At 34.0% G+C, this 27488-nt stretch overlaps 1 protein-coding gene across 1 annotated transcript in view; it reads left to right on the top strand.

The window, feature by feature from the left end:
- CCDC102B (coiled-coil domain containing 102B) overlaps positions 1 to 27488 on the top strand; it is a gene marked incomplete at both ends in the record, with an annotated part of 181996 nt that overhangs the window by 88863 nt on the left and 65645 nt on the right. Inside the window, 1 exon segment of the mRNA XM_080714665.1 lies at positions 16125 to 16334. Within this exon segment, the coding sequence (XP_080570791.1) occupies positions 16125 to 16334 (210 nt within the window).

The following is a 27488-nucleotide window of genomic DNA, read 5'->3' as shown; positions in this document are numbered from 1 at the left end:
TTCTCAAGGCCAAAGGTCCTGTGATCCAGTTCTTCCAGCCAACCCCACTCTGTACCTTGCTGCACAGGCTGCAACACAGGTGCATGTTGGGGATCGCTCCAAATGCACACCCCAGGAAGCGCAGTTTTACTTTTCTCTGCTTCTTTTGACCACCTCCTCCATTTTGGCCAGGCCAAAATCAAGGGCCTTTGAAATTCCATTGAGTTGTTTCTTGAAATACTATGAATAATAAAAAACTTTAGACTGCTTGGGGAATTTATAAGAATATCAGAAAAATCTTCAAAGACTCAGAAAGAGGAAAATAAAACCAGTATTAGGGCTTCCAAGTCAGTCACTATGCTAAACATGAGGAGGGTGGGGGAAGGGAGTAGGGTAGGAATTGAGTAAACGCTGAGTGGTGTGTTCATACATGCCCCTAACCATCGTGTAGCCCATTAAGATGTTTATTGACTACAATGCTCCAATAAAAACTTTTAAAAATTTAAAAAGTTTTATTGATATAACAAACCCAGAAGTTGGTTCTTTGAAGAAAATCTAAAATGAAATGTATGCAGAGTTAATAACTTATACTTAGAAAACACCAGTATTAAAAAGAGGTGTAACAACACAATACAGATAATTTAAAATGTAAGAAAATGCTATGAAGAGATAATGCTAATAAAATATCTCTTATGTGAGATGAATTATTGACTAGAAAAATATGATTTATCCAATATGATCATTGCAAAAATTACAAAGCCCAAATAGGTTTAAAATAGCAAATTAATTAAACTACAAATAATAAATTAAAACTTTTCTTCCAATAAAACTCCAGGATCATAATATTTTATGGTTAACTATTTATAGTAGGCAATTATAATTTTATTTTTTTTATTTTTTATTTTTTATTGGTACACTGTATTCATACATCATAGTGGGATACAAAGAAAACTTTTGTAGACATACATGCACACATCGCCCAGTTATCCCCCACCCGATCCCCACCCCATTCCCTCCCCATCCCTCCTTCCCATGCTTGGCTTAGTGGTTGACATCTAGTATTATAGCAATTTATCCAAAATTAAAAATGATAATCTCACATAACAGTTTCATTTGTCTGATACCAAGCTTTTGATAACATAAAGATAATATTTCAATATTTCTTTTTGCCTTCTTTCTTACCAGAGAATATTTTTTCTTTTTTTTTAGGTGAAACTATCATATATTTATATATTTATTTTTCAGAAAAAATCTATCCTAATATGGAATATGGATTCTAGATACCCAAAACGATCTCGAAAAAGAACAAAGTTAGGAGATGTATATTTTCTGATTTCAAACCATATAAAGCTACAATAATTGAAACAGTGTAGTACTGTTCTAAAGGCAGATATATAAACTATTGGAGCTGAATAAGAGCCTAGAGCTAAATTCTTCCATATATTGTCAAGTTATATTTGACAAGGTTTCCACGAACATTTGGTGGAGGAAATAATAATCTTTTAACTAAATAATGTTGAAAAATTAAAATTACATGAAAACATTTCAATATTTCCTTTTGCTTTCTTTCTTACCAGAGAATATATTTTCTATTTTTTTAAGGTGAAACTATCATATATTTATATATTTATTTTTCAGAAAAAAAATCTATCCTAATATGGAATATGGACTCTAGGTACCCAAAACGATCTTGAAAAAGAACAAAGCTAGAAGATATATATTTTCTGATTTCAAACCATATAAAGCTACAATAATTGAAACAGTGTAGTACTGTTCTAAAGCCTAGAGCTAAATTCTTCCCTATATTGTCAAGTTATTTTTGACAAGGTTTCCACGAACATTTGGTGGGTGAAATAATAATCTTTTAACTAAATATTGTTGAAAAATAATACTTACATGGAAAAGAATAAAATTGGACCCCTACCAAATCCCATATACAAATATTAACTCAAAATAGATAAAAGACCTATATATAAATCTTAAGACTATAAACTTTTAGAAGAAAATCTGGGTCATAAAACCTCACAACATTGAAATTGGCAGTGATTTCTTGGATATGATTTCAATGGCACAGGCAACAGAAGAGTATACAAACTCCCTAAAAAATAAAAAAATATTGTATATCCAAAGACAATGTAAACAGAGTTAAAAGTTACTAATAGAATGAGATAAAATATTTCCAAATGCTATATCTGAAGGTATATTAATATTCCAACTAGAAATCCTAAAAATTAACAACAATAAAGGCAAACAAAACAATTTAGAGATAGGTAAAAGACTAACATAAATAATGAATCTCCACAGATAACCAATCTTAGTTGTCTGTTGGATGGAAAATCTTGTTTCTCTGGTTCTGGTGTGTGTTACCTATTTCTTCTTTGTAATAAATCTCTTTGAGTATTTTCTCTAGTGCTGGTTTTGAAGACATAAATTCCTTCAGTTTCTGTTTGTCATGGAAGCTTCTTATTTTTCCATCTAATTTGATAGAAAGTTTTGCTGGGTAGGAAATTTTTGGCTGGAAGTTGTTTTCTTTCAGAGTTTGGAATATGTTACTCCAAGCCCTTCTGGCTCTCATGACTTGGTTTAGGAAGTCTGGAGTGATTCTAATTGGTTTGCCTCTGAATGTCACTTGGTCCTTTGTTTTTGTTGCCTTTAAGATTCTCTGCTTGGCTTCCACATTGGTCATTTTGACAATTATGTGGCGTGGGGATCCTCTTCTCCAATCCTGTCTAAAGGGAGTTCTATAAGTTTCCTGGACCTGTGTATCGACCTCTTGCTCTATGTTTGGAAAATTTTCTGCTATTACTTCCTTGAAGAGATTGTTGATCCCTTTGGTTTCACTTTCTTTTCCCTCCTCTATTCCAATTATTCTTAGGTTAGCTCTCTTAAAATGGGCCCATATTTCTTCGATGTCAGATTCCTGCTGTCAGATATTTTTTTCTAGATTAGAAACTATGCATTCATTTTTGGAATGATCATCTTCTAAGAGCGAGATTCTCTTCTCCATGTGGTCTAATCGGTTGTTCATGCTTTGAATTGAGGCCTTTACTTCATTAATTGCATCCTTTATCTCTTTTTGGCTCTCTCTGAGTTCTTTTCGAAGCACCTCTATTATTTCTACAGTTATTTTCCTGATTTGATCTTTTAGAAATCTTTTAGAAGTCTCTGATTTTCTGTTTTATCAGGTTCTGATGTTGTGGGTTGTAGGCATTCATTGCTCCAGTGTTATTCCTCTTTCCCATGATTTCGGAAGTTTGTGCCTTCTCTGGGTTTTTCCCTTGGGTCACTATGACTTCGCTTAAGGTGCTCTGTATCTTGAGTCTGTAGTATCTCTGACCCCACTACTCCTTTACTGGGTTGTATCACAGAGTCTCCGACCCAGGGAGTCGATATAGGCTGCTTTAGACTATGGGGAGTGCCAGGTTGCACGTTCTCCTATGGTGTGATATCTCTGCCACTGCCACTCCCCCCACTGGGTCAAGTCCCAGGGAGTACAGTACTGGGACTTCTCCTCTGTGGCCTGCAATTTGACTCACTGTTCTTGAGTACGCAGATGTAGCTGTACTGGACTTGGTGAATTCACTGCTGCTGCCGCAGGTGGCAATACGGCGCTGCTGCCACGCCCTCGGCCATGAGACTGGCGTATTTTTTCTTTTCTGGTTTTGAGTTCCACTCTGAGTCCCTGCAGCGTGTGTTGAGCTCAGCCACTGGGAGCTTTAGATGCTTCCTGCGCTGAAAGATCCTGCCTGGCTGTTCCGCCGTGGCTCACCTCGCTTGCTGTAGCCGTCCGGTGAATTTGCCGCTACCGCCGGCAGTATGGCGCTGCTGCCGCGTCCTCGGGCGTGAGGCCGGTGTGTCTCCTCTGTGGCTCTGAGCTCTGTTCTCAGTCCTCTTTCTCTCTGGGGCCTGGTGATTTTTTTGTTTCTCTGGTGATGGTGTTTTCTGGCTATGAAAGGCGCTGATTTTGTGGTAATGGAGATTAGTTGTTAGCGGGGCTCATAAGCCCCGCTTTTCTCGGTCGCCATCTTCCCGGAAGTCTCGGCAATTATAATTTTATATAACATATAATATCTTCTAGAATAGTAAAATGAAGAACTATCACTTTCTGTTGTTAGTTTAAGAGTAATATTGCATCCAAAGAAGGAAAATGTAAAAAAGAAATATTGTTGTTAATCTCACTCATAAATATACTGGTAAAATATGCATCAAGTACAAGCAGTATTAATCCAAATATAATGATTAAAATTTTATTTGCCAGGAGCTACATTATGACATTATATCATCTGTTATGAATCTTACTACACTTAACAGAGTAAAAGTAAAATCAATTATGTGGTTGTTTCTAATATACATTAAAAATTTTGCTAAGATTTGGTTTGTGTTTACATAGAAAAATGCTTTATTATATCTGAAATCAAAGTAAACATTTTAGGTCCGATACAGAGTAGCAAAATTTTAAGGCAAATATTTAATGTTTAAGTATTAGAAGCATATTATCACTGTAATCTAGCCTTGTTCATATCCCAGCTGATTCCAGAAAAGAATAAACTAAATTTTAAGAATTGGAAAGACACAAAATTATAGTTATCAGTGTTTTAAAATGCATAAAGTAGCCGGGCCTGGTGATGTTTGGCTATAATATAATTATTTGAGACAGGAGGATTGTAGAGTCAAGGCCAGTGTGCAGTGAGTTAGGGTGATCCTGTTTCAAAATATAAAAAGACTTGGAATGTAGCTTCCAGGTAGAATTCCCCTATGTTCCATTCCCAGTATTACGCAAACTAAAAATAAAAAATAGGAAATGCGAAATAATCTACAAATATAATTCATGAGAGTTTATAAAATATTGCTGGTATCAGGGCAATTAAATGTGTATACACGAGAAAAAAATATGTGTGTAGGTGAAAGGAAGAGTGTAGTACTTGTGAATTGACCATTAAACAGCATGTTATGACTCCAGAATCAGAACACACATGTGCAGAAGGTTAATCTATCATGAGTTGTCATTGTTGACTTAGTGCTGAACAAAGAAGTCTCCAGTTAGCTGCATGTGGGTGCAGAGGAGACTTGAATGATGCTATGCACATAAAAAGCTGTCAATTCTGATCTCAATAACGTGGGGAAGGGGAGAGAGTACAGTGGAATACAGAGGGCAAGTAACCAATTGCCGTGTGCATGTATGCCCATATCACTCTGAACCTTATTACAATGTATAAATACAATGCACCAAGAAAAGCACATTTAAAATGCTCACTTTAGATTAAACATCAGTGAAAGAAATGAACTTGTCCAACTATTAATCTCTTTTACGTGATGAATTTTTTTTTCAGTACTGGGAATGGAACCCAGGAGCTTTCTACCTCCAAGATATACCCCCAGCCCTATTTTTATTCTTTCTTTTGAAACAGGGTCTCACTAAGTTGCAAAGGGCCTCAATAAGTAGCTGAGGCTGGGAACCATGATCCTCCTGTTTCAGCCTCCCATATACTGGGATTTTAAGTGTGTGCCACCAGGCCAGGCTTAAGTGATCAAATTTTCAGGTGGAAATGATTATTTAATTCTGATTTGATTAACAAGAGTAATTTTAATTTTGTACTCTCTTTTTGTGAATTTATTAATATATTGCTTTAGATAAATTTCCTCCCCCCCATAAAAAAAAACTCAAGTCTAAGAAAAACACCGTTTTGTTTTTGTTTTTTGTTTTTGGTGGTACTAGGGTTCCTGGAAGCCCTTCTACCTCCGGGCTACACTCCCAGACCTATTTTATATTTTTGAAACAGGATCCCTTACACCAGCACAGCTGGCTTCAAACCTGCAAGATCCTCCTGTCTCCGCCTCCCAAACATGGGGATTATAAGTGTGTGCCACCACACCTAGCTGAAAAACACCATTTTTTAGAACACAAAAGTTTTAGAATATTGTTGGTGCAATATGGTTACACATTGTATTGAAATCCAGAGTAATATATTCATACACACAGATATCTCCTGATGTGGTTCCATTCTATCTAAGACAGCAAGCTCATTGCCTGACTCAATAAGCCTGACCACACACAATTTAGAGGAAGCAAGCCTCCTTTGTTGACAGGTTTTGGAGATTCAGACATTTAGTCCACATGAGGCAAGGTCTGCAGAGCTCAGGGTATGAGGACAAGGAGTAGAGAGAGAGAAAGAGCAAGGCTTTCGGAGGCTGGAAGCCAGAGGGAACAAGGGGAGGGAGGACTCTCTAATCCTCAAAACCACACATCCAGGATCCCTTTCTAAGCAACCAAGCCCTTCTTACAACATTACTAGCTTGTTTCTATGAGAGCTAGGGAGACATTCTACTTTTAAAATAGTTTTATTAGTGCATTATAGTCTTACATCCTAATGTAAATCATAGTGTTGATGGCATACGTGCACAGTAGCACTTGGTGAGCTTTCCATGACTGGCTAATCTCACTTAACATAGTATTCTCCAGCTCCATCCTTTTCCTTGAAAATGGCATTATTTTGTTCTTATTTATTCCTGAAAGAACTCCCTTGTGTATATATTCCACAATTTAGTAACACATTCATTGGTTGGTGGACACCTAGATTTGATGAGAGAACATTTTAAACCAAACCCTTACACCTGTGCATGCCAATCTGCTACCGCCTCCTCCCTCTCTGTCCACACTAGCAAGGCTGTTAGTGACGCCTTCATGTAAGGACATTATGGTATTTGGCCTGTTTCCCTTCCCAAGCCTCTGTGGACATCAGTATGGAGGTATTCTGCCATTCTCAGCACAGCTGCAATATACAAGGTGATGCACTAGAGAATGCTTATTGATAGTTTGCCATTAGTTTACACTTTTTTACAGCATCAAAGTTCTAATTCGATTGACGATCTTTTCTCCTATTATCTCCTGCCAACTATGTAGCAATAATTATTTTTCACAACTTGTTGTTAAAAATAAAATTATCTTTGCATTGAATCTTAGCCATCACAGTATATGCAAGTAGATGATAGAACTTCAAACAAAAATGGTTGTTAAATCTTTATAAAAACCAAAACGTGGATGAGCGTGGAACCAACTGAAATGAGCAGAAAACCTTGCCTGAAGCACGAGGTGCTGTGTGCCTTGGATACTGGACATGATCAATATCTCTGAGAAGATATTTTTGTTGATTTTCGTGCCAAGGCAGCTCTTCTATTTTTTATTTTATTTTTTCATTTTTTATTGGCGCATTGTAGTCATACATCTTAATGGGGTAGAAGATGGTAGAGACATACATGCACACATCACTCATTTAGCCCTTCCCAATTCTCACCCCATTCCCTCTCCCTCCCTCCTTCTCATGTTTGGCTTAGTGATTGATTTTGATATGTTTGTGAATGTACATCATGTACATTAGAGAATTTCCCTCTTTCCCCTTTCTAGCACCACCAGTGAGGCCTCCTTATTTGTTCATTTATGGTTTTTCCTCCAACTAGAGTTTCTCTTATGACCCATTTCCCCCCTACCTTCCACATATTAGAAAGAGCACCTGATTTCTTACTTTTTGTGACTGAATAATCTCACTTAGCACAATGTTCTCCAGTTCCATGCATCTCCCTTTAAATGATGTAACTTTGTTATTATTTATGACTGAGTGAAATATTCCATTGTGTATATCCCATAGTTTTGTAATCCATTCATCTGTTGATGGACATCTTGGCTGATTCCATAGTTTGGCAATGGCGAATTCTGTGGCTGTTTACATAGATATGTATGCATTAGTTTAGTATTTTGGTTTCCATTCTTTCAGGTAGATACCCAGAATTGTTATTGCTGAATTAAAGAGATTATAAAAGTAGAGTATGTACCTCTCATACTTCAATGTATCACTCTTATTATCTATCCATTTACATAGTTCATAACTTGTTAAGCATCACGTGTTGATACATCTCTTTCTAGTACTATAGGACACTTGAGAGCATAGTCTTTTCAGATGTGCCTTATATAAATCATTATAATATAAATTATTATAATCATTGGAACAAGATCAAAATTTTCCAGACTCCACTATGTTTCATTTCCAAATTTTGTAAGTACAAATGCTATAAATTTCACACTTTCCTGAGTTTATCAGAAATTGACAGTTAGATATCAATGTTCTGCTGGAGAGTTTCAAGTTAGTCTTGTTTTCCTGTTTGGTTTTAGGTTATGGGTGGCTTTTCTCTGTTTGTCCTAAAACAAACTTAACAGTTCTCATGTTTTGAGATGGTAGCAGGATGATCATTTTTATAGATCTTTGGTTGTTGAAAATCAAGGTCCAAAACACCACTTCGAATTTTTACGTTATAAAGTCTGTGTTTTCTCTTTCAGCGTATTATCACAGTTCTTATAAATGCACTTTTCTTGCCCTTCTAAAATATAATACCTTGACTTATTTAGACAAACTTTTAAAAATATTTGCTTATATTGTTTTTGATTCATGTTCAATCTGAAATTTATTTTTGCCTCTCCTTTTATATTTAACTTTGGCACACATTTTGTTTCAAACTAGGGAAGCATTTTTTACTTATAGAAATTCACAAATGATGTAAAATGAAATTGAAGTAACTAAATATATGTGAAACTACAAATTACTAAAATAATTGATTGTGCTGTTGACTTTTGGTCACAGAGAAAAAGAGCTGTCACTGACCTATATTTAACTACAGCTTGGAAGCAGATTTTCATTTAAGAGAGAATTTCTCCAATTCCTATTGTGATTCTAAAATCTGGTTAGAGAAACACAGTTAAAAAGTTGTGGTGGGTGACAGCAGTAATGGAAACTAAATTAAATCTGAGTTGCCAGACTTTTTAATGGGATTCTACAGAAAGGGACTCTCTTGATGAATTGTTTGCTGGAACAAAGAGACAGAATAAATAGAAGAAAAATAAAACAAAATATATCAAAACAATACAAAAACACAACCAACAACTTTTTATACTACAATATAATAAAATGAAAGTGCAATCGTTACCATTACAAATGATATGCATATACTTATGTCTATCTGTCATCATGGTGTGAGTGGAACAAGATCAGGAATGAAATTAGAGAAAAATTTTAGGCAAATGATGGCTTGAATTTCTTTCCACCCCTGGAATTTATTCTTCTTGGGACCTTGTTTTTCCCATGTGTAGTATTCCTAAACCTGTAGAAATATTGTAAGGATAAGGACAACGCACAGAGCCCTTTATCAGGAATAAATTAGATCCGTAATACTGTAAGGGTGACAATCCATTACTGCTTCAAAACAGCAGACTTTCTCCCTTTTACTTCTTTCAAAAATCTATATGTAATAAGTTATGTGGTTGACCAGACCAAAATGAAAATTCTGAATACTTGCATCTCCTTTATTGGAAAGTCCATGCTGGTCCTAGATGAGTCTTATCTAGACTGCAGAATTCCTTATACTAGTTTCTCTTGGGAGTTTTCTCAATTGATTGGGGGCCATTTACAAAATGTTTGTCATCTTGATAAAACTTAACAATGCAGACACTATTTTGATCTGTATTTGAATTGGTCGCTAAAATAACTTCTTCTTAGAAAGCAAATCCATGACTTGAGGACTATTTTTTACTTTGGAAATTCAACATATATTTTCCCTCAATACTTTCTGCATCACATCATTATATTATAGAAAATATTTCCTTCTTTCATAAAAAAATGGATACTATCCAAATAAGAGGAGATAAAATGAGACCTGGGAATTGATCACAGGTCATTCATTTTACTAAAAATTCTTTATCTCACTGCATTTATCACAAAATAAAGTAATGCAGTTGAGACAAGGACAGTAAGAGCTCAAAGTAGAGGAATAGGAAAATCTTACTGGCTTTTGTAACAGTAAGTTAAATAACTGGCTTTTCTAGGTACTCTCCTAGCTTCCATATAATTGTTATCATTGAAATGAGAGTGGCTTTCTTATAGACTATGATTATGTACTTTATTCATTTGTCAAGTATTTTTGAAGCATTGACATAGAGTGTGTTGGGCTGGCGAGCTAAAAGGACAGTCTTGGCTTCACAAAGCTAATGGGCTAACTGTCATATCAGTCACAACTGTTGATGTCCCTTCAACAGTGCCAAGCAAGGACATCTGATGACGAGCAAGTAGATAGATGACTGTGCTAGGAAATGACCCAATGGTCTATGTTTGGGAGCATTAACAATACTATATTTTCACAAGCAATTAAAGTGATTCTTATCTTCACATTTACTTTTGGAAGACTGGAGCTTGCTTGTCCAATTTCTGTACATATCATGCTCCCCCCAAATCCTAATATTTCGTAATTAGATAGCTTGTTGACTTTTGGCAATGTTCAAATCTATGTCTTTTTTTTTTGCTCTCAGTACTCACCTTCAATCAGATTTTTCTCTCTTTTTATTCTTCTTTGTGTGTCTGTGTGCATGCATGCATGTGTGTTACTAGGGACTGATCCTGGGGCATTTCATCCCTGAGGTACATCCTTAACCCTATTTTATTTTTTATTTAGAAATAGGGTTTCACTGTCACTTGCTGAGAGTCATACTACAATGCTGAGGCTGTGCTCAAACCTTCCATCATTCTGTTTCAGCCTCCCAAGTGCTGCGATTGTAGATGTGTGCTGCCATATCAAGCTTCTGTCTTCTTGAATGTCAAGTTACAGTTTAATATGCAGTGTCCTCAAACAACCTTTTCTGATTTAATGCAGTCCTTTTCATACCATGGAAGGCTTCTTTTTCTTTTCATAGAAAAACCCTTCTACCTCTGGGCTATACTCCCAGACCTATTTTATATTTTATTTGAAAACAGGGTCTCACTAAGTTGCTGAGCCTCACTAAGTAGCTGAGGCTGGCTTAGAATCTGTGCAATCCTCCTGTCTCAGCCTCCCAAGTGCTGGGATTACAAGCATGCGCCACCATGCCCGGCTTTTGGGTTGTATTTAAAAAATAATGTATTTGGAGTTTCTTTTGTTTCTAATATATAAAAGAGATTTAATAAATATGTGTTAAATAAAGGAATGGTTGGAAGGATGAAATTAGAAAATAGTATGCTAAGTAAGATCAGCCAGTCTCTGAAAGTCAAGGATGGTGCTTTTTCTCATAAGTGGAAACTAGAGAGGAAACAGAAAAGAGGGGACTTTGAATAAATGAGGAGAGAGATCAGTAGCTATGTGGAAGGGAATTGGTGGAAGGAGGTGGAGAGTGAGAAAAAGAGGATGGAAATATTTCAATATAAAAAGGTATCACTACCAGTTTTACATAGGTTGGGATGATTGAGTAGTGGGGTGGGATGTGGAGGGACATGGGCAAAGGGCTTTGTGCATGCGTGATTGTAACACATTTAGCTTCATCATGATGTATGATTACAAAGCAATAACAAAAGTACAAAATATTTGAATAAAAGGTTGGATATTTATCTATTTTTCAGTGTTTAATATGCACACAATAAAAGGTCATTTAATAAGCTAATATTTTAGTGCTTACTCGGATAAGAATATACTTTTTCCTTTAAATGTTTTAGAGAAGATTTTTTAATAATATATAATCTATAATTTATTAGCATTAGGACACATTGTTGGCTAATATAGGAAAATAGACTTAGATATTAAATAGGTTATATTTTCTCTTAGTTACTAAAAACAAATCAATAGAATTCTATTTGTTTGATAAAATCATGAGATTTTTTTACTGCTCAATATTTTTATACTTTTATTGGTGCATTATAGTCTCACATCATAATGTCAATCATTTTGACTGTGATGTATATGCACACAGTGCTTGGTGTCATACCCCCTCATCACCTCCCCATTTCCCTTCCTCCCAATATCAAATGCCCAGATTGACATTGGAATATTTACATGTGTACACATAGTTGGTGATAATATTCCTATTCATGAACCCCAGTCTGCCTCCCAGATTCAGTGAGGTTTTCCCCTCATTATTTGAAGTCCCTCTGGTATTCCAATTACTCCCTAGCTGTGCATTAAGAGAAAATATATGAATCTTCACTTTCTGTGGCTGGTGAATCTCACTTAACATAGTGTTCTCCAGGTCCTTCCATCTTCTTGCAAGTGGTGTAATTTAGTTCTTAATCGCTGAGTAGAATTGCATTGTGTGTATTTTCCATAATTTTGTAATCCATTCATCTGTTGATGCACACTTAGGTTGTTTTCTTAATTTGGCTATTGTAAATTGTGCTGCTATGAACAGGCATATGCATATTTTACTGTAGTTTTCTGGTTTTAACCCCTTTGGAAAGATACCCAGTAGTGGTATAACTGGATCACATAGTAGATTAATTCCCAGTCTTATAAGGAATCACCAGACTGATTTCCTTAGCAGTTGAACTATTTTGCAATCCCACCAACAGTGTAGAAGAGTTCCTATCAACATGGTCAAAAGATAGCTGAAAAAATGTTCAACATCATTAAAAGTAGGAAGATGCAAATCAAAACTACACTTAGATTCTATCTAACCCAATCAGAATAAATTATTTATGACAATGAACTAAATCATAAAACAGTACCTGACTTTTTCCCCATTATTTTAACTTGAATTCGAGTTGAGTGCCTTTTAAGGTAGTGAATTTTATATGATTCTTGAAAAAGAATGAGCTGACAGTTAATTTTATAAGAACCAAAATAATTGGTTCTTATTATAAGCAAAATAATTGCTTATAATTATATGATTCTCTCATTTTATAGGACCTTTAAATTTTACATGTATTTTAAATATATATTTATCAAATAACTGGTATCTTAATAAATCTACAACTAATAAAAATTTCAGATGCCATTATTTAATATTTGTTCTTTATTTTATAAAAATAATTCCTTATTAAATTCTTATTTTAAGATTAAGAGTTTATTCATTCAGACTATTACTTATTAATAACCTTATTTATGCCTGCAATTGTTAGGAGGTGTTAAACCAATGTATTTGATTTTAGCAATTCTTTTAAATGCTTATAATTTTACAAAGCCTTGACATAGCATCATATTTTTTCTTATCCAACAGTACATTGATACTACTAAAATTAATTTTTCATCACTAAGTTGCTGACTTTTTGTCACAGCATTATTATTTTCATTCTGATAAGTGATACAATGATAGAAAGTTTGAGCATTAATCTTAATAATTAAAGTAATGTCATGTTACAAATTGAATTGTGAAACACTTATTTTCACCTCATATCCCCAAAGAGGAACCCAAAATGTCAAGCCACATCATCTAAAATTTGATGCCTTAGTTTATTATATTTAATTGGTAAATGAGATCCAGTGCCAAGAATGTCATTTTGGTTTACCATTTATTTAGAAGAGAGAGCTTATCTTAAATTTAGGAACAGAACATTTTCTACACTAATGGTACAATTATATATGTGTGTGTGTGTGTGTGTGTGTGTGTGTACAAAAAGTTTTAGATATTAATATAAAAATCAATTCAAAAGATATCGAAGGATAATGTTTTATTTAATGTTAACTTTTAATGTTATTTTTTAGAATTTAAAATGTCATAGAACCATACTTTATAATGGTATAACAGTATACAATCGTGTATTACAGTAAAGCCATTTGAAACTAACAGTATAAAAACAGAAATTTACAATTTTTATCCTTAACACATTTTTTGTGTGTATGTGGTTCTGGAGGTTGAACCTAGGACATTTTACCTCTGAGCTACAATCCCACACCTCCAGCCCTTTTTATTTTGAAATAGGGTCTCAAACACTTGCTGAAGCTGTTCCTCAGCCTGTTATCCTTGTCTCAGCCTCCCAGATACTGGGATCCAGGCATGATATTCCATGCCCAGAAACAATTGCTTCTTACAATGCTTCATAGTTAGTGAGGTTACATAGTTTACAAACACTTTGAATAGTTGTTTCTGTTCTATCCTTACAATAACCACAGATTTGAGAAGGCTAATATCCTCATGCTAATTTTACTATTAAAGAAAATTTAGTAGCAGAAAATAAACTGTCTTTTTTCCAGAATCAGCCAAAAAAGTCAATTCTAATATATTTTTCTATTATGAAGAGTATCTTTACTATATAAATTTAGACCATAAATTACTATGACATTTGTCTATATACAGACCCAAATATATGAGATAAATGCATATGTAATCATTTTTCTTATGTTGTACAATACTGTTTATCCTTTAAGTAAGAAATTGATATTCAAAGATTAAATTAATTTTACTCCTCAAAAATTCCATCAGATTAGAGAATAAATTGTCAACATTATGATGATAAAATTACCTGGATAAGCTTATCCGGAAAACAAATGGCAAAGTAAGAATTAGAATACAGAGCTCAGAATTAGAATTTAGAGTTAAATGCTACTAAGTTTTTCTTTAGGCGATTCTTTTTATTGAAATAAAATAGTTGTACTTAATTATGAGAAAAGGTATTATAATTCCATACATGTACATGTATATGTATGGAATTATTGAAACTGGATAATAACATTTTCATGTTCTCAAATATGAATCATTTCTAAGTGTTGAAAACCTCCTATATCTTTTCCTCTAGTAATTTTGTTATTTTATTTTATTTTTGAAACTGGGAATTGAACTCAGAGACATTCTTCCTTCAGGTTACGCCTCAGACATTTTTTTTTCCATTTTTTTAAAGTACTTGGAAACAGGGCTCTTTAGGTTCCAGAGAGTCTTATTACATTGCTGAGCCTCTCTGGACTAAAACCTTTGATCTTCCTTTCTCAGTACTGGAATTACTGGCATGCATCACCGCACCCAACTTCTGTAGTAATTTTGTAATATAAAATCCATTGTTGTAGAACACATTACCTAATATTCTGTGGAGCAATTTCTCCTTTTTTTTTTTGATGGTACTGGGGGTGGAACCCAGAGGCTTCCTACCTCCAGGCTATACTTTTTTATATTTTATTTGGAAACAGGGTCTCACTAAGTTGCTGAGAACCTCACTAAGTAGCTGAGGCTGGCTTCGAACCTGCGCGATCCTCCTGTCTCAGCCTCCCAAGCGCGGGGATTACAAGCGTGCGCCACCACGCGTGGCCAATTTCTCCTTTTCTAACTATACTTTGGTGCCCACTATCTTTTCTCCTCTTTCTTTTTCTCTCTCACTCTCTTTTTCTCATCTCTCTCTCCCTCCCTCCCTCCCTTTTTTCTCTCTTTTCTAGGCTCTACCAACTTCTATTCTACTACTTCTATGTGATAAAATATTTTAACTTCCGTAGATGACTGAGGACATGTGATGTTTATGTTTCCGAATCCATTTACCTGGCCACAAATGACAAGATTTTAACCTTGGTATTGCTGAATAATATTTTGCTGGATATATGTATTATAATTGTTATTTCTTCTTGTTGAAATGACCCTTTAGCATTACTTGGTGGTGTCATTTCCATTCATGTTTTGTATTTCAAGTTTATTTTATCTGATATGAATGAGGATAATCTTCCTCACTTTAGATTTAACTATGTGTGGAGTATGTTTTTTCAACCTTTTATTTTTAGTCTAGATGTGTTTTTATTTATGATGTGAATTTCTTGTAGAAACTTATAGCTGAGTATTTTTTAAAAAAATATACTTAGCTAGCCTAAATATTTTGAGAGGGGTCATTATTTCACTTATTGCAAGGAAAGTATGAACTTACTGTAATCATTTTGTTAATTGTATTCTGATTGTTTGGAATGTTTAATTTTCCTTTCCATTTTTTGTTGTTTATTTTTGAAGTTTTGTGGTTTTCTATAGTGATAAATATAGTGACTTCTCTTTGTGTATGTTTGCATTCATTTTATCAGAGTTTTATTTTTTATATGATTTTATGATGGTAGCTATTGGCCTTCAATGTTTAGATACAGAAGTGCAAACATTTATTTTAAGGCTTGCCTGCTTATAATAAATTTGATCAGATGGGAATGGAAATTGTTGGGAAGAAAATCTTGATATATTTATTTAACAAATAAGGTCCAAATAGGAATAGCAACATGAACCAAGGCTCTCGGGGATAACCTTATTTTATATTTTTTGTCAAGTTCAATTCAATGAATATAATTTTCTTTTTCAATTACATAAATGGACAAACCCACGAACCTTTCTTTGGGCTGCCTCTTTGCTGGGCTTCATTATCTTTTGAAAAACCAGATGTCATATGCTGAGTCTTTATGCTTTCTGTATTTAGCTGGAGAGGCTTCAGGCTGAAAATACCTTGGAGTGGGATAAGAAGGAATTCCTTGAAACTGAAAAACAAGGATTGGAGAGAGAAAATAGAAGGTTAAAGGTCCAGATGAAAGAAATGGAAGAGCTCCTGGCTAGGAAAAACAGATTAAGCACAAACACTTCAGGTCCGGATTTCAAGACATCACAGAATGAACTGCAAGAAAAGAACAAGGTAGGGGCTCTCCTGGGGCACATCTTGTCATCCTGGGAGCTCCCTCCAGATGCCTCCCCAGATGTAGCTTTCTTCTTTATTCACCTCCAAATCTTTATGCACCCCACTGCGCTATCTAATATATGATCGCTTGTTCTTTTTATCAGTGGGATTAAAAATAATGTTCATGCATTGGAAACAAAATGTGACAACTTTTGGATACAAATATTAAAACATGACAAAGCTTTGGACAATTTCAAACTCTCCTTCCCTCACAAAAAAGGAAAAAAATGAAGTAAGGGATGAATTGTGGGTTTTTATTTGCTTCCAGTTATAACTATGTCTTAGAATTAACGTTGAGCTTACAAGTACATATGTTTATCCTTTAATTCAAACAACTGTACAATCAGCATTGTTTAGTAGATATTGATAATTATCTGCATAAACTTTATATATCACCAAGGCTCTTCTCTGCTTTCTTGTTTGGTGTCCCAAAAACCATTAGTTTTTAGTAAGTCAAATACATAATCTTGAAAATAACTTTCCCAGGTTATAAAAAAGCATTAAAATCAAGATTATATTCACAATTTGACATTAAAAATGTTGTTTTGAAAGCTGGGCATGGTGGCGCACGCTTGTAATCCCAGCATTCGGGAGGCTGAGACCGGAGGATCGCTGTTTGTGGACAGCCTCATCTACTTAGTGAGGCCCTCTGCAACTCAGTGAGACCCAGTTTCAAAATAAAGAATAAAAAATAGGGCAGGGGTTATAGCTCGGTGGTCGAAAGTCCCTGGGTTCCATCCCCAGACCCGCAAAAAAAAAAAAAAAAAAAGTTGTTTTGAATATGTTTTATCTTTAAATCAATAGACATATTGCAGTAAATAGAACAGATTCTCTTTGTTTTGATACTTTACATGTTTTTAAATGTACTTTCAAGGATAGACGTCTCTGGTTTACTATCAAAATGCTGCAAAACATGACTTTCTCCCATTTTCTTCCATTAAAGTGTCAGCTGTAACTTAATGCATGATTCTATTTTTATCCAAATTTTAACAGCTTAAAAAATGAGTTGAGTAACTTATTTTCAAGTTATTCAATACTTGTATTCCTTTAATGCACTGCTTTAACTCTATCCTATCTTTCTGTCTTTATAATAATAAAATTGCTAATCTTACAGCAAAAATGTGAGTTGATAAATTCATAGTTTAGTTATATAGTTAATTCTGATAAAACTTTCAGAGATAAGTGGCCCCAAATTTCAATTTGATATTAATTTTTTCTAATTCTTTTATGATTTTAGGGCTATATGGCAAACACAAGATTAAATTGCATTGCTGTTTTATGACTTTACCAATATACATTTCTAAAGTTAGAAAATATAATTTAATAATTCTAAACTCAGTAAACATATTTGGTACTTAGAGTCATAAACCACCATAATCATGTGCTTGATTATTAAATTTACACAACTGATGAACATTTAGAGAAAAACTTGCTTGCAGATTTCTACTTCTAAAAGTATAGAATTTTCTGATTATGGATTATGATTTGATTATCAAAATGTCTTCTTATTTGATTAATTAAAGTAAGACAAGCATTTATTTATATTATTCTTTGTGCCGGCCACTGCTTTAAATGCTGGTAATGGGAAGGTATATGAGTTATTATCGCTGCCCACAGGTGCTTACTGTCTATATAAAAAGAAACAGGTAAATGTATTCAGTGGCATGTTGTGATAGTTACTAAGAATAAGTTGTACTGGGATCATACATGAAGAAGCAATTCATTCAGTTTGATTTTGACTTCTTTCTGGCGTTATCAAAACGTTATAAAACATGTCAATCAGGAACACGAGGGTCAGTTGGGGCCTGTTTGTGGCTGCCATCAGCGCTAATTGGAATTTTTTGTCATCAGAGCACATCGGAGCCAGACCTGGGCTCTCTAGGACCAGAGATCTAAAAGTAGGGAGATATTGAATCTGGGAGAATTCTAGAAGATTCAGAGCATCTAACTTGGTGGCATGCTCAGCACTGTAAGGTCCTTTCAGTGCTTGTCATTTTAATGGAAACAGAGGTTCTTGGTGATTGTTACCCTCTTCATTAAGATTTCAGACTTCCTCTTGGACCTACTCCAAAATAATTACTTATTGTGTAGCAGCAGCAGGTCAAGATCCTTGGTGTCTTCCAGAAGCTGAAAATGTCAATATTCAAATATCAGCAAAATGTCAAATGACTCAGAGTTGTGTGCAAAACATGTCAAAATACAGGGAATAATGTAAACTTTTATCATAATATGAAAGCAGATTTTAGTTATAACATTATCTAACTAAGGTAATTTCATCTTTCTCTAGATAAATATATACATATAAATATTGTATACATAAATAGATATATATCCCTTATCAGAGCATCATTTTTCTCTCTCAATCACTATATATATATATATATATATATACATATATATGTGTATAAGTGTGTGTACATTATATGAAAACCATGTTTAGATATTTATATATAAGTACCATATATAAGTATCATGTTCATATATGTATGTAATTACTGTACATATGTGTATTCTGGCAGTAAAAAAGATTATTTTAAGTAGGATATAATTATCACTCTCTTAAATAGATACAATATCTCTTACTGCAGGATATTTAATTCTGATTGCATTTACCAAACATTTGTGACAGACAGAGAACTCTTTGCTAATTATAGAAATCTCTATATCAGTGTATTTTTATATTTTTTAATTTTAGTAATCTTATTGTTCAATACTTTTTAAATATTCTCCCATTAACCAAAAGGAGAAGATGTTTCACCTAGTTTTGTATTTTTTTTTAATTTGACTTTAGTGTAATATGGAATGTAATTTTTACAGGTGCTTCTAAATTTTAAATTACACTATTAATTCTGAAACAAATTATTTTCATGAGTGATTTTAACACTTTAATCTCTATCTGGTAGTTGCTTTTATATACTATATTTAAGAATATGCGTACATCAGTCTTTTTCAGTTTAAAAAAAGCAGTGCATTTGAACTTTTAGATTAAAACATCTAAAATCTAAAATCACTCAACTATTAAATTTTAAATAAAAAACAACTGTCATAAAATTTTCTAAAAACATCTCTGCATGTAGATATTTTGATTTGTTGTGCATTTTGGAAATAGTGGTGCTTCTTATGATTTTATGGCATCAGTAGAACTCACACCAAAAATAACATCGGACAAGAGAACTGTAGTGTATTAAGTTCTCAAACTATTAATTACTTAAAGTATTAAATGTTCTTCTCATAATGAAATATTCATATTAAAGGATGGCAAAGATATTTGAGAATTATACTTATAGAAACACGAGTAAATGGGAGTTTGGTTTAAGGAAAAAACAATGGCAGTATACTTAAATTTCTTGACTCCAGTACCATTATAATTTATGTTGGTGATGCATGAAAATTAGGATGTATATTTCATGCAAGAGTCTTTAGAAATCCTCCCATGCTTATGAATACACAAAAATACACATGGGGATAGTTCAAAATGGATAACATTTTTAAAACATTTAGTATAGTCAGAATATTTTAACTTAGTAATTAGAATCATTTATAGTTAATGTTCTTAATTTTCTTTTACAAGATTCAGGTAAAAAAATTTAATTGCATTAGAAATTATAGTGACATAAAAATGACATATTGTGGTCTAAAAAGAAACTACTCATTTTTAATTTAGTCCTTGCTTTTTGAATTTTGATTTTATGGTTTATAATATGTACTTATTATATTAGTACAATTGCACACACATAAATACAACACAGTATATTTTAAAGGATAGTTTAAAAGTGGCAATCTCATAATACTATACAGATATAAAAATAAGCACTAGTAAACCATCTTATTCAACTCATTACTTAATGAAGGAATCAGTAAGATGTTAAAGCCAAATTAAAGGAGAATGTAAATATCAAAACTAGGCACCAAGGAATACTAAAACGAAAGTGCTTAGAAGATGCAAATTGGATCTTCCGTAGTAGATAGCCCCATAAATACAATCATCATCAGACAAAATTCTCCCTGAGTGGTATAGGTAAGATAGGCCTTGCGATGGGTGAGCGTCTACATAGTATATGCAACATAGCTTAAAGATATTTCAGAACCCTATAGAATCAGAAAATTCTACCTGGAAGCATAGGTTTGACACCACTACCAGAAATATTTGTTGACCATTTTAAAGTTTTTCTTACTTTTCTCTGACAATGTAAGTTATATGATGTACAAGTTTATTAACCCCTTTTTTGGAGCACATTAACAACCAATGGGGAACATTACTTGAGACTAGGGATTGGTAAAAAAGTTCTGTAACTGAGCTGGGCATGGTGGCGCACTTGTAATCCTAGCATTAGAGCGGCTGAAACAGGAGGAGCTCGGTTCGCAGACAGCCTCAGCTACGTAGTGAGGTCCTTTGCAACTCAATGAGACTCTGTTTCAAAATAAAGAACAAAAATTAGGGCTCAGAAGTAGAATGACCCTGGGTTCCATGCTCAGTACCAATATATATATATATATACTTATACTCAGTACTTATATATATACATATACACACACATACATATACATACATATACATATGTGTGTGTGTGTGTGTGTGTGTGTGTGTAAATGTCATGATTGTAGATAAATCAAGATATTTAGGGCACACAAATTTTATTTTTTTAATGTTAAGCTGTTAAAATTCACAAAACATTCTTCATTGATGAAGGGCACACAGACAGGTCTGGAGATGGTTTTGGTTTATGAGACCTAGCTGGGCAGTTGCTGTTCTAGACCAGTGTCCTAACCTTCACCACAGAGAGGGCGTCAAGATGATGATGCATGGTACAGGTGCAGGTGCAGATCCAGGCTGACCATGGCAGCACCACCTTTTTCTAGCAGATTCCGCATCACTTGCCAGACCTTTAGACACTTCTGGAAGAATTAAATTTTTTTAAAGTGAAGAGATTTTAAGTCTAATATAAGCAAGAAATTGTACGTATGAATTGTAATCCTGGAAGGTGTAGAGTAAATGAATTTTCACAGACATCCATTAAAATGGAAAACTGGACTCTAGATAGCAGTGTGAACAGTCACCTAATCTTAACAGAGGGCATAGGTGGGAGAGAGTGTCACAGAAAAATGGAGAAGCTGAAGTTAAAGGAAAATCATCTTCTCCAGTGTTTGTGTGTGGGAAAAAAAAAAAAAAACCTTTGTTTTCCCAGTCATATCCTAAACCCATCATTCAAGCTTTTACTTTCTATTTCTTCCTCTTTAGACTTTAGACTTTCAAGGAAGAGCATAGGGTATGAAAACTTCAATGGGAGGAGAGAAAGTATAAGTTGGGGTCTGTGCCCACTCTACCGAAGGAAGACAAGACAACTCAAGAGAGGTCAAACACACATAACCTTGTATTATCAAGACAAGTCCCAAGTTTTCTATAATGGAGAAAAGTAGAATAGAAATTCCCTGCCATTATTGTTTCATGTGATAACTATAGCGTGCATGCAATAGGCCATGTCAATGAGGAACATGGATTTTTGCATTATAATTTTTTAATTATTCTATTAATATGTAATCATCCTTGCATCACAAATAATATTGTCTTTCAATTGAAACGTTATTGGGAGAAGTGGTCAGTTTTTTTCAGAGTAAATCTCCATGAACTAGTCAACGTGGGTCTCATGAAGTGTTTTGGAAGTGTGTGTTCTGAAATAATCTTGCAACCGAATCCTTTCATTCAGGTCACGTGGTGAGTCATTTTCAGAAAGTTAATGTGACAGGGGAGGAATCGATGAATTAAACTGAAAGTTGAAAGGTCATCAAAGTCCATTCCTAATTGATTTGCATTGCTAACAGTTGTCCAGATTCAGAGAAGGACACTGCATTTATTTTGTTCAGTAACTTCAGCTTCAAATATATTTTGTGTGGTAATATCTTTGACATAAAACTTTAGTCCCTGATTCAATATTTGGCAGATCCTTTCAAATGTGTCAAATAGATAAATAAATGTATGCATTTGTTTCCATTTTCATTATTTAAATTTGATTATATATCTGGATATATCTTTAATTCTTATATTCTCTATTATTCTGTCAGCAGGCCAAATGCTTGAGGTCTATAAGGTTATTGGACATTTAAATTATACTTTAAATTTGCATTTGTATTAGGAAAATATTTCATCCCACATTCAATTAAAGAAGTGATATTTTGACATTTTAAGTCATTTATATTTTATAGTATTATAATTTTGTGAAATTTTATAATAGGAATAACAACATTCAGTTATAATTTTTTAAATTTCTGTTTAATATTTCCAGGATAATACTAATTAAATGCTTATTATAATAATATTAAACAAAAATAACTACTGTCCTGTATAACACTGTAAGATATATGATTTGTGGACATTTTCCCCCATCCTTTATTTTCTCACTTTCACATAGTGTCTTTTGGTGCATGTGATTTTAAATTTTGATGAATTTTGATTCAGTTTTTTTTTAGTTTGGTATCGTATCTAAGAATTCATTGCTAAATTCAAAATGCATTTCTATGCTCTCTTCTGAAACTTCATTAATCCATTTGAATTTATTTAGTATATGGCACAAGATACAAGTCTAACTTATTTTGCACAGGGCTATCCAGTTGCCTCAACAACATTTTTAAGAGTCTATTTTTTTTCTTCCTTTGAATGATCTTGGCACTCTTGTCAAAAATAATCAGGAGGTTGGTGAAGTGGCAAACACCTAGAACCCCAGTACATGGGAGAATTGTAGCTTCAACGCCAGCCTCATCAACTTAGTAGACTCTTTTAAATAAGATAAAGGGGGGTGCTGAGATTGTTACTCAAAGATAGAATGTCCCTGGGTTCAATCCCCAGTGTTCCCCCCAAAATCAATGGTCAACAGAGGCCTGGGTTTATGTTTGGATTCTAAAATCCATTTCGTTTGTCTAAATGTCAGGAATTGTGTCTTCTATCTTTGTACTTTTTTCAATATCATTTTGAATATCCAGAGATTATTGAAAATTAATATGAATTTGGAGATCAGTTTTGTCACTTTCACAAAAAAGCCACTGAGATATTAAAGGGAACCTCACTGAAGTGGTAGATTGCTTTCAGAAGTATTAACATTTTTTTTTTTTCTTTTGCGGGTCTGGGGATGGAACCCAGAGGCATTCTACCTCTGAGCTACACTCCCTGCCCCATTTTTTATTCTTTATTTTGAAACCGGGTCTCACTTAGTTGCAGAGGACCTCACTAAGTAGCTGAGGCTGCCTGCGAACCATGATCCTCCAGGTCTCATCCTCCGGAATGCTGTGATCACAAGCATGCGCCACCATTCCCGGCTTGAGTATTGACATTTTAATAGTATTAAATGTTCCTATCGGTGAGTAGGAGATGTTTCTCATCTACTTATATCCTATTTAATTTATTTCAGCAAAGTCGCATAGTCTTCATTGTATATGTCTTTATCTCCTTGGTTAAAATTATTTCATATAGATATTATTCTTTGTTATGATATTGGAAATAGCGTTTGATTCTAAATTTTCTTATTTAGATTGTTCTTTGCTCAGGTATAGAAGCTGACATTTTGTGCATTATCTTATTCCCTACAGCTTTGTTGAATTTGTTTTCTACCTTTAGTGTTTTGTAAAAGATTTTCTGGACAAGGTTGTCCATATTTAAGATCATGTCATCAGTGAATATGGGTAGTCTTACTTTATTCTTTGCAAGTTGTGCATCTTTTATTTCTTTAATATTACATAAAGGCTCTGGCTACACTTTGTGGCATGCTGTTGAATAGCAGCAGTGGAAGCAGGTTGATCTTAGGGAGACAGGGGTTGGCTGTGGGTGCTTCACACGCTGTCTTCTGTGTTGAATACCTTCCTTTTTCTGGCATGTCACTTCCTTTTATTCTCCATAGAAAGTGTTGGAGTGTGTTGAACTGGGATCACGATGTGCTCCAGCCCCCTCATTCTTTTAATGTGATATTTTGCTGTTTTGTTTTGTGTCATGTTGTGTTGCAGGGAATGGGACCTAGGGCAGTGTGCATCCTAGGCAAGTGCTCTGTCACTAAGTTACGTCCCCGGCCCTAATGTGGTGTTTTAAATTATATATTCTTGTATATTGAACTTCCCTGGAATAAGTCTCATTTTGTCACAGTGTAAAATTGTTTTAATATGCTCTTTGGATCCATTTTGTATTATGTTTAACACATTTATATCTATATTCATGAATATTGGTTCATAGACATTTTTTTTCTTAGGATGTCTTCTCTGACTTTGGGTCAGGGTAATGCTGGACATGAAAGAACACATAAAAATGTCACAAAGATTTCTTACTAGATATAAGTTGCCTTTTTCTTGATTCAGTGATTGCTTGTTCTATAAAAAAGTGACTGCTTTAAAAAATTCTGAATAAGTTGATTTTAAGTATGCCCCACCATGCCCATCCTGTGGACATTTCAAGCTAAATATCCTGCCCTTTTCTCTGACATTCTGTGACATACATTATTGATCTTAGGCAGTGTAGGCTAAATACTACCTAGATCCTCTGTATGTATCTGTTTATGTTCATCATTTGAAAGAAATGTGCTGTAACTGCAATATTAGCTTAAAGACATTGCTGTTGTATATGTTTTCCTCTATCTATCTGTCTATTTAAGGATATAGCAATAATAACAACTTATTACTATAGAAATTCCTGTGATCACAGGATCATGGCCAGACTTAGCAAATTGATGTGGCCCTCCATAATATTGAGAAAATTTTATAAAATAAAAAAATAAAATAGGCCTGGAGTTGTAGCTCAGAGATAAATGTCCCTGGGTTCAATCTCCAATACCACAAAATTAATTTATATTATGAGTTCTACTTGAATTTATAGATTGATAAGCATGCATTTTATTCTACAATGTTTGTGCTTAAATGATCTACATGTATTTATAGGCCAAATTTTTAATACATCATCTTTTGTTGATAGTCTCTAAACTTAAGATAATAATTGGCAATCATGATTGCTCAAAGTGAAATATTCAGAATATAATTTTAACAGAATTTTACCACATCTATATAATACTAAAGACATATTTTACTGTGGTAAAAAATTTAAAAATAATGAAACAGAAAAAAAGAAAAAAGAAAGCCAAAAAGAAAGGAAGGAAGATGACATATTGATGGGGAAATAGGAAAAATAAAATTTAAGTCTCAGGTAGAAATGCATTATGAGATCTTTTTTTCTGTTTTTTTTTTAAATAAAAATTTAAAGTAAGGAAAGTTTGCAAGACTAAGAAAGCATGTTATAAGATTTATCCTAAGATTGTCCCAAATGGGAAAAAAAGGACCAGGAAAAAATCAGAAGGTTAAAATAAGTTACAAAGCATTTAAAGCAAGTTATAAAGTGTTTGTGGTATGTTTGTTTGCATATGTGGAGATGGTTTTAATAGTTAAGAGGAAATAGGTTTCTGGTAAGTCTACCTCCCTTTAGATCTCTGGAGGCCATTTTATTTAAACTTAGGTTTGGCCCATAGTTTCCAAATTATGTGGTTAAGTTTGTCTTCAAAGGAGTTAAAACCATTAAGTTCCAGGATTATACAGTCACTCAAAATTTGTGTCTTTTCACTTTTCCTACTTATACTCATTTTTCTGGATTAATTAAACAATGAGGCAGTTCATTTCTGGTCTTTTCCAATTGTTACATGTTCAATTTGTAAAGGATCTTACAGCCTCTAGCTACAGCAAAAATGACTCAGTGGCAATAGAAAATGCCTTAATATTACAGTGCTGGGCAAATCATAGTTCTCCTATAGGCTGGTAATATGGGTAAAAAATACAAAAACAATATTTTCTCATATAGCTCAACAGTTGAGATTTAAAAATTTAACAGATCAGTCAAAGCCTTTTAATACCAATTTTTCTATTATTCTACCTCAAGCCATTATACTAGGTACTGGCACCTATAAGTGCATTTAAAAAATTCAAAAATAGTACTCTAATGATATAACATATAAGAAATCATCTAAAATCTTTATTTAAATTACTCCAAAGCCTCTTTAAGGTCTCCACAGTACTAATTTCTGGATTCATGTGGTGCAAAATAAACTAAATACATCCCACTTTTGTGTGTTTCAGCCTAAGTCAGCAAAACAGGTTTTAATTTCTCATTCAAGTGCTATGTTTAGGTTTTCATGGTTAACCTGTATTTTGAGTGTTGTCTCATATATAGGCTTGAAGCTTTCAGACTTCAGATGGTGTGACAGAACCTGACAAAGACATCTATCAAAGCCCTTTGGATGGCCATAGAGACATACTCACCCATCTGACTCCCTCACCACCACCCTGCATGAATGTAACCCTAAAGCTGGGCCCCCAACTTCATCCTTGTTCAGCTAGAAGCAGTTTATGACCAACTCCACATCCTTATTCCTTTGCTAAGGGGTACGTTCATGTGGCTAAAAATAGGGAGAAAGTAATGTAAATTGAGCTCATGTTAGCTGTTAGTAAGAATTGTAAAAGTCAAAATGTATTCTCTGTATTTACCTTTGGCCTGACAGGTGTCAGGAAGTTACTAGACAGAGGGGGGAATGTACCAGTATTGGGAATGGCCTAGGAAGATTTGAAAAAGCTCTGATTAATATATTTCAAAAATTGGTGAAAGGACTTGGTTTCTGCCCCCCCAAAAAAGCAGGCAACTATTCCAATGTAAATTAACCTAGCTAAAGGTAATTAGCAAGTCTATAGGAGAGGGGAACTAGGACTTCCCCATCCTCATTCTAAAGACAGATTTACATAATAATTGGGTAATCTAGCTGGGATAGGAGGATGGGGTCGACCTTCTACCTTCATGAAAGGAGACACCTTGGTGGAGGAAGAAACTTACAGGGTTTTTATTAAGTCAGAATTATGTGAATAAAATGGATGGTGTCATGTATAAAAAAGTCAAGTTCACATGTTGTAGTATTTTCTCCTCAGATTTTTTCCTACTAATGTGTTTTCCCCCTAAATGTCAAGTAAATCTCTATATTCACTGTGAATTATTCAGTGCTAGACTGGATCACCCTGTTGTTTTGGAGCCAGATTCCACCAAGTAGTCTTTGACACATTTTCATTTAAAACATAGACATACACTCCCTGAGTGCACATTAGATCTGG

This window comes from Muscardinus avellanarius, assembly GCF_963383645.1.
Source record: "Muscardinus avellanarius genome assembly, chromosome: 17".
Classification (NCBI taxonomy): domain Eukaryota; kingdom Metazoa; phylum Chordata; class Mammalia; order Rodentia; family Gliridae; genus Muscardinus; species Muscardinus avellanarius.
The sequence above is the reverse complement of the archived record's forward strand: the minus strand, read 5'-3'. Positions and strand labels throughout refer to the sequence as shown.